Consider the following 9,376-nt stretch of genomic DNA (forward strand, 5'->3'; position numbering starts at 1 on the left):
ATCTAGGGTTTCACAGCACACTGTCCCCTAGACTAAAACACAGATGTTTTACTTCAACAGTAAGAAAATCTGAGAATGGAGATGTTCCCTGTGGTTTGTATGTAACTGAGTCGAAGGCTTGGATTTCTGACAGGATGTCATTGGAGACCAAACCAATACGGAGGAGGGGGGGGACAAGACAGATGGAACAGAGTTCTGTAACATAGGTGGTTCAGAACCACGCTRCCGTGATGACCTGGTCMMAGACCTGACAACTTACTGTACATTGGCACCCCAAGGTAATGCCTAAGCTTTAGCTCAAAGGGCTAAAAGTGTTCTGGTGAGCATGACAACTGGTTTCGAACCCCAGTCGGTCACACTTGCCTTAGCCTCTCAAACTCCACATCGTCAACAAGYAAATCTCTGGTCTCCACCAGCTTGTGAATCTGCTGGAGAAGATCCTCCTCTTTCTGTCTGTCCTCGTTGGACTTGTCATTGTCTGTAACAGAAAATATGTTATGACGATCAGGGGTTAAAGTGGGATTTTGTCAGTGGTGGATTTCAAACTGCTGCCACATTCAGGGTCTTTTTCATGATGATTTGACCAATAAAATCAGATATTTATTAGATGTCTAGACCCCTAGCTTTAACCCCTAACCCATCTTAAGGTGATAGGAGTTTGTTCTCCCACCACTGTTGACAATGGAGATATATACATATATTTATGTATTTCATTTTTAGAGAAACATTTCTTTACAGGGTGGATTGAGTTTAATCATCACTATGGTCATGATAATGTATGATTACACAATGTCTGATTCTTCACGTTGATATAACACATGACTCTGCTGTGCTGAAGCATAATTGTAATTGTTATTGACACCTGACATACATTTTGTGCTTGGTGAAGGATTTAATGATCTCACTTAGGACTGGATTTAGTCTGTAGTGCTGAAGAGCTGCGCTACAGGGTGATAGGAATTTAAAGGTAATGCAGTCCCGTGTTAGACGAGACTGCATTCAACGGTAGGCTCTGCATATTTCGGCTCAATAGGAAATTACAATTACCTTTAAATTGCGCTAGAGCGCTGAACTTCAGCGATAGGGATTGAATTCAGCCCTTAATCATGCAAAATCAGAAATCAGAAAATRCACAACAATTTACACATCATAGGATACAAAGACAACATAAGTTTTATTAAGCKCAAATCATTTTAGGTCCCACATGCAGTGGATACATTTTAACAAAACAAACASATCACCAGATGCAATTTTCTGCTTACATTCATATCAAAGTTCACATGTGTAATGCCATTATCTTCACAGAACCCACTAAATCAACCCCAAACCCAGGATAGAGGGGCTGAGTGAATGTGGTCTGGACTCTATGGAGGAGGGTTATAGAGACACTGTAGAAGGGTAGAATTCCTGCCTTGTGGTCCAGGTACACTCCTTCTCTGGAAGAGCAGGGGACAGGGATATCAGGGATTATCATTGTGGTAGAAAGAGCATCCGTAGCGAGAGCAGATTAAACAGCAGGATGAGGTCCTTCTTCCAAAACAAAGTGTCAGTCTTTTCTGCCGATCCCTTTATATGAGACATMCCCCAGTTTACCTCCSAGTAGCAGGCTCCAGACAGACCCTCCTTACACAGCACCTGGGGGTAGAAGGTAAATATGTCTGGATGGTCAGGATATTGTCACATCTCCATGTCACATCTCTGTTCCCCACAGACAGATACAGTTTGTTGTGTTAAGATATATTGTGAGCTGATCATATCCAGATATGTGGGCAATTTCCTCCTCCAACACATCCTCCAGTCGTTGTTTTAGTCCGGAGACTGATTTCTTTACATCCTCAAAGGAGACATGTTGGTTGACAGGGATCCTGGTTCAGATCCAGGAGGGACACAGAGACACTGGACATTCTGGAGGAAATGGATGTGATCTTCAGTTTCCTCCAGCTCAGTATCTCTCCTCCTCAGCTCAGCCACCTCCTGCTTCAGTTGCTCCAATTGCTCCAGAATTCCTTTCGCCCTCTCCCGGGCTCTGATCAGCTCCGTCATCTTAGAGTATTAGGGTTGGGCGATATATGATTAAATCGAATATCGTGATATGTGCCATTGATGATATATCGTGATGTGCAAGACAATACTCTAATCAAAACTGTGCAGTTTTATCAGTTAGGCTGTATCAATATGTTGAAAATTAAGTCTAAATGAATTAKCTATGCCTCGTTTTTTAGCCACATGAGGATTCATTCATGAGAATGTGACTATAATATTGTTAATAAGTACAACAATTGCACAATCTGGAATGATTTAGTCATTAACGGCGCAACGCGATTATATCGGATATRGCGATATTTGGAGTAGCATACCGTCTTCCCAAATATTGACCAACKCTAATGGGTATGCTTGTAATCATTAAGGACTGGGGAGCTTTTCAGGATAAAAAAGAAATGGAATGGAGCTAAGCACAGGCAAAATCCTAGAGGAAAACCTGGTTCAGTCTGCTTTCCACCAGACACTGGGAGAGGTATTCACCTTTCAGCAGGACAATCACCTAAAACACAAGGCCAAATCTACACTGGAGTTGCTTACCAACAAGACAATGAGTGTTCGAGTTACAGTTTTGTCTTAAATCTACTATTAATCTATGTTAAGACCTGAAAATGGTTGTCTAGTAATGATCAACAACAAACTTGACAAAGCTTGAAGAATTCTGAAAAGAATAATGGGCAAAGGTCACACAATCCAGGTGTGGAAAGCTCTTAGACACTTACCCAGAAAGACTCACGGCTGTAATCACTGACAAAAGTGCTTCTACAAAGTATTGACTCAGGGGTTTGAATACTTATCTAAATMAGATATTTCTGTTTTTCATTTGCAGTAAATTTGCAAAACATGTTTTCACTTTGTCATTATGGGGTATTGTGTGTATATGGGTGAGAGAAAACAATCTATGGAATCAATTTTGCATTCAGGCTGTAACACAACAAAATGTGGAATAAGTCAAGGTGTATGAATACTTTCTGAAGGCACTGTATATACTGTAGTATCCATAGAGATATTATTATATTGCTAGAGGGGCAATGTCATAAACCCTCAAAATTCCAGAATGGAAAGAAAATGTCAGCCATATTCATCAGGGAGAACTCCAAACCAGTCTAATTGGCAGTAMAGGCATAATCCTAATTTTACTTGAGCAGGAAAATAGAAGTAAGGCATGTAATATATCAGAAAGTGTGTAATATAATTATTGTCAATCTAAAATATTGTCATATAATTATAAATGGAGTTTATATGGATTTTATACCAATTTTCTGTATAAATAGCCTCTAAAATACATGTAAACAGATCATAAATGTCTCCATTTTTGTTTTCTTGGAAAGCTGTGAGAGCTTTTATATGATACAATATCAATACTTGTTGCATTTACAACAAGTACTGATAAGTCCTATCATCAACTGATATGAGCCAGTGTATGGCTGTGGATTGACTGCATTGTTTGAATGGAATGTTGGCATATTGGCAGTTAATTAGCTACATTTATTTATGGAATCATTCCTCTAAAACTGGCTAGCTAGCTAACAAACATAGGCTACAGTGCAGAGAAACTCTTAAATGTCTTTATTTTACACAATGGTTGTGTTCCAAAATGCGCACTTACGTTCWGCTTTCTCCCGTTCTTTCTAYGGTGATCTTCCAAGAACACCTGAGACAGCATACTGTCTAGTATGGGAGAACGACGAGCACTTAAAATCCATGAAAAATTTACTTTGACGTGACCTCTAACCTAAACTGGAAAATGCAGCGTCGACAAAGCTAGCTTTTATGTTAGCTAGCTACGTCCGTTTACATTGTAGCCAATGTAGCAGCGCGAGCAACTAGTGCTAGCAATTCAGTGAACAACTATCCCAGAATGGAAATAGTGAACAAGAATAACAAGTAAAAAAGTAACAGAATCGATTTTCTCAGTACCTGTTAGTGAATTAAGCTGATATCTTATCACAGCACTGGCAAACCATSGTTGACCAACTCCCTGACCAAAATGGCTGATAAGAAAGTTKATGTCTATTCTAGTACTCTTAATTCCTAATTTTATGACAGTATCGCTCCCTCAAGTTGGTATTAACACATGACTCTGTTTTGCTGAAGCATCATTGTAATACTTATTTACAAATTATACAGTTGTTACGTTTTGTTCTTGGTGAAAGGACTACTGACCTCACTTCATAATTATTTTACAGCACAACAACCCATGAAAAATCAGAAGATCCACAACAATTTACACAAATCACAGGATACAAAGACAACATCAGTTTCAAATGAATTTACCCAGAGTGAGAAAGGTCACACATGCAGTGGATACAATTAGACAAGAAAAATAMATGGATAAACAATTTTTGTTAGATAATACTTCCAGATCACAAGATGCAATTGCTTGTAGCAGGTCTATGTTATTATCAAAGTTCATATTTGTGTGAATGCCAGTATCTCCAAATCTGCTTCGTTGCAAATCCAATTATCAGGCCTAAACCCAAACCCAGGATAAAGGGGCTGAGTGAATGTGGTCTGGACTCTATGGAGGAGGGTCATTGTGTCAGAGACGCCATAGAAGGACAGAGATCCTTCCTTGTGGTCCAGGTACACTCCTACTCTGGAAGAGCAGGGGACAGGGATATCAGTCTGTTCATCATTGTGGTAGAAGGTGGAGCTATAGTCAGAGCAGATTAAACACCAGGATTGATCATTCTTCCCAAACAAACTGCCTCTGTCTTTTCTGCTGARCCCTTTATATGAGACGGCTATACAAACTGACSCATCCCCATCCCAGTTTACCTCCCAGTAGCAGGCTTCAGACAGACCCTCCCTACACAGCACCTGGGGGTAGAAGGTAAATCTYTCTGGATGGTCAGGATATTCCAACAACTGACACTGGTCCCATTTCACATTCCTGTTCCCCACCGACAGATACAGTCCGTRATGTGCTGTGTTGGGATCCAATGTAAGATGAACATTTCCAGATATCTTGGCCATTTCCTCCTCCAATACATCCTCCAGTCGTTCTTTTAGTCSGGAGACTGATTTCTTCACATCTTCAAAGGAGACATGTCGGTCGACAGCGCTAGGTAAGGCTTCAGATTCAGGAGTGACACAGAGAGACTGGACATTCTGGAGGAAATGGATGTGATCCTCAGTTTCCTTCAGCTCAGTGTCTCTCCTCCTCAGCTCAGCTACCTCCTGCTCCAGTCCCGCCAATCGCTCTTCAACATGAATCCCTTTAGCCCTCTCCCGGGCTATGATCAGCTTCTTCACCTCAGAGTGCTTTTTCTCAATGGAGCAGATCATGCTAGTAAAGATACTTTCACTGTTCTTCATCGCACCCTGTGTAGAGCGCTTGAGTGACTTCATAGTCTTTCTTACATTATTCTTCTCKTTCTTTATCCCGTGGATTCTCTGCTGGGATTTCTCCCCCAACTCCCTCTGTTTCGCAATCCTTTCTGCTGCAACTGATACTGTTTCATGGCCTTTATGTTCATCTAACAAACACTGATAACAGATAAACTGCTGATCTGAGTGGCAGTAAACCTCTAGCAGTTTATCATGATGAGAGCAGATTTTCTCCTYTAGCTGTGTGGTGGCTGGAACCAACTGGTGCTTCTTAAAGGTAGGAGATTCATAGTGAGGCTTGAGGTGAGTCTCACAGTAAGAGGCCAGACACACCAGACAGGACTTGACAGCTTTAAGTTTTCTTCCAGAGCAAAAATCACACTCCACATCTCCAGGTTCAYCATAACATTGAGATGGAGGAGCAGYTTGGAGTCCTGTCTTCAGATTCTCCACCAAGTCAGACAACAGAGTGTTTTTCTTCAGAACAGGCCTTTGGATAAATCTTTTTCCAAACCCTTGAGCGAACTGGGGACTCTGTCGGAAAACCATATCTTGCGGGATGCCAAGACTCGGAACACATGGTTAAATCAACCAACTCAGGCTGTTCCTTGGCAGAAGGTATTGGTCAAGGAACAAACCTGGCCGCTTAGAAAACCTGTCGATGATGACTAGGATCGTAGTATTACCATGGGACGGAGAAGGCCAGTAATAAAGTCCAGCGAGATATGGGACCAGGGTCGGTGGGGATAGATAGAGGTGAAGGAGTCCTTGAGGGCGCGGAGGTGAGAAAGATTTGCCTCGGCAGCACAGGAACAGGCCTTGCGAAAAGTGGCAACGTCTTCTTTTATGGTGGGCCACCAGAACTTACGTCTGGATGAACTCCAAGGTGCGACTACGCCCGGGTGACAGGTGAGGCGAGAGAGTGCCCCACAGAAGGACTTGGACCTTGCTCCTTGGAAAAAACAACCGTTAGCAGGACCTCTCCAGGGCCCGTTCGATGGTTGGAGCTTGTTTCAACGGTTATCTCCACTTGCACGAGATCGGGAGCCAGATCTTAGCGGCAGGAAGAACAGTCATGTCAGTATCTTCTCGAATGGCAGGAGAGTAGACTCGTGACAAGGCATCCGGTTTAGATTCTTCGACCACAGGTCTATAGGTGAGAATAAACTGGAATCGGCTAAAGAAAGAGACCATCGGAGCTTGTCTGGAGTTCAACCGCTTCGCCTGCTGGATATACTCCAGATTTTTGTGGTCGCTAAGCCTTGAAACGGTTGAGAAGCCCTCGAGCCAGTGTCTCCATTCCTTCAATCCATCTTAACCGCTAGGAGTTCACGATCCCCCACAGTAATTCTCTCGGCGGGGGTAAGCCGGTGAGAGAAGAAGGCGCAAGGAGAAGCCCTTGTCTTCACCCCTCTGAGACAGACAGCTCCAACACAACTCTGATGCGTCTACCTCCACCAAAGGTTCATCCCCCGTGTAGTGTCAGGATGGGAGCAGAGAGATGCGCTGCTTGAGTCCTTGAGAAGGCCGTCTCAGCTTTTCTCTCCCCACAGAAACCTTGTGTTGCCACCTTGGTTAAAGCTGAGAGAGGGCTGCCACCGAGCTGAAGTTCTTGATGAACTTGCGGTAGAAGTTTAGTGAGCCCAGGAAACGCTGAACTTCTTTAACGGACTTTGGGGTGGGCAATCTGCTCCGCCCCTACCTTCTTGGGGTCATCTGGACTCGACCGGGTTCCACTACAAATCCCAGGAACTGTACTCGAGAGGAATGGAATTCACACTTTTCCGGTTAACGAAGTTTTTAGGAGGCGTTTGAGCACTTGTCTGACATGCTTAGTGTGTTCTTGAAGGGAGCTCGAAAAGATGAGGATGTCATCCAAGTAAACAACACGAAAATGTTAAGCATATCCTAAGCACATCGTTTATGAGCGCTTGGAACACAGCCGGGGCGTTGGTCAGGCCGAAGGCATCACCAAGTATTCGTAGTGACCAGTAGGCGTGTTGAAAGCGGTCTTCCACTCCGTCACCGGGTTTGATCGCACAAGATGGTATGTGTTCGCAGGTCAACGCTTAGTGAGACCACTGCTTCCTGGAGCAGCTCAAAGGCTGTGGCATAAGGGGTAGCGGGTAGCGGTTACGGACGGTTATGGCATTAAGTCCCGGTAGTCGATGCAAGGACGTATCCCCGTCTTTTTGGCCACAAAGAAAACCCTGCTCCCGCCGGCGAGGTGGATGGACGCATGAGGCTGTGCCAGAGCGTCCTTGGATGTAGGTATCCATAGCAGCTCGTTCGGTGAGGAGATAGGGAAAGATCCGACCCTGGGGGGCAGGTCCGGAAACAGTCGATGGGGCAATCGTAAGATCTATGGGGTGGTAGTTTGGTGGCCCTCTGTTTGTAAATACCGGTTTGAGTCATGGTAACACTCGGGAACTCGGACAGGTCGAGTGAGATTCTAGAGACTCGGGAGGGGAACTCGGGGAACTTGGAAGATACAAGTGGCTTGGCACGTAGGACCCACTGCTTGATAGTGCCCACAGACCAGTCGATGTGGGGTTATGGCTGTGAAGCCAGGGGTATCCAAGGACGAGAGGAACTCGGAACACGAGTCAGATGAAAGTTCATCACTTCCTGGTGTTGGGAAACTGAAAGACGCAAGGGGGTAGTGACACGAGTGACAAGTCCAGATCCCAAAGGGCTTCCATCCAACGTAGTACCCTTATGGGTCACTTAGAGGTTCAGAGGGAACCATTCTCCTTCGCCCAGACACCATCCATGAAGTTACCTGCGGCTCCAGAGCTACCAAGGCTTGAAGGGGAAGCTCGTGGTTGTCCAGGAAAGGGTAACTGGAATGAGCAGGCGGGAGTTGGATGGATGGGAGGAGGTTATGTTCCCGTTACAGTCCTCCCAGGGCCTGCACGGGAGAGTGCGCTTTCCCTGGAGCCCGGGACACGTGGAGAGGAAATGGCCCGGTTTGCCGCAATATAGACAAGCATCGCTCCCTCATCCGGCGGTCTCTCTCAGCCTGGGAGATGCGTCCAACCTGCTGGGTTCCGGGTGGAGTCAGCGGGGATAAGGTGGAGACTCGGAGCTGGGACCGATAGGAGCTAGGGTGAGAGATCTACGTTGAGCTCTCTCTCTCTCAGACGCTGGTCTATGCGTGAAGCACTTGATCAGGGACTCGAGGTTGTCCGGTGGTTCCCGAGTGGCCAGTTCATCTTGGATGGTGTCGGAAAGACCCTTCAAAAAGCACACTGTGAGCGCCTCGTCATTCCAGCCACTCGCTGCTGCCACCGTGCGGAACTGGATGGCAATAGTCCGTCACGCTGCGCCGACCTTGGGCGAGAGTCAGGAGCTGTTTGGCTGAGTCAGGACCGCTGGTAGGACCTGAAACACTCGCTTGAATTCATCGCAAAGGTAGAGTAGTGGCACAGCAGGGACTTTGGGCATCCCACACAGCAGTAGCCCAGGCTAGGGCTTTTTCCGACAGCAGGGTGATGATATATGCTTCTTGGACCGGTCGGTGGGAAATGACGAGGGTTGCAGCTCGAAGGAGAGAGAACATTGGGTGAAAAACCCTTACAAACAACTCGGATCACCTGAGAACGTTGGGGAGGCGGCAGACGAGGTCAGCCAGGGGGTTAACTGCCACGGGCACTTGAATCTGATAACTGGAGCAGAAGCGGTTGCAGGAGAAAGTTGATAGAAATCTGCTTTATGGAAGTCACATCTCCGACAGAAGTTGAGAATGTCCAGCCATTAAGGCCTCTTGCTGAACCAGAGCAGCTTCGTGACGTTGGACAGTCCCCTCGTGGTGGGACAGCATGGGAAAAAAGTCCTGGGTACTGGCTGCCTCTGGGTTCATTTAATGGCTCAGTGTTTCTGTCAGGACCCCGGTGCGAGAAACAGTTACTAAATCGGCAGAACCCAGAAGATGAGCAGACACAGCAGTACTAAGAGAGTGTTTAATAAAAAAATAGATAATTCCAAAATACAAAGAAAATGC

At 45.4% G+C, this 9,376-nt stretch overlaps 1 protein-coding gene and 1 pseudogene across 1 annotated transcript; both read right to left on the reverse strand.

Moving 5' to 3' along the window:
• Positions 1 to 9,376, reverse strand: part of LOC111964014 (bMERB domain-containing protein 1-like) — a 50,782-nt pseudogene that overhangs the window by 6,759 nt on the left and 34,647 nt on the right.
• On the reverse strand, positions 4,441 to 5,922 carry LOC139028260 (tripartite motif-containing protein 16-like). The gene has a single exon (XM_070445278.1). The coding sequence runs from the start codon at positions 5,920 to 5,922 to the stop codon at positions 4,453 to 4,455; it is 1,470 nt and encodes a 489-aa protein (XP_070301379.1). The 3' UTR covers positions 4,441 to 4,452.

This window comes from Salvelinus sp. IW2-2015, linkage group LG1 (assembly GCF_002910315.2).
Source record: "Salvelinus sp. IW2-2015 linkage group LG1, ASM291031v2, whole genome shotgun sequence".
NCBI lineage: Eukaryota > Metazoa > Chordata > Actinopteri > Salmoniformes > Salmonidae > Salvelinus > Salvelinus sp. IW2-2015.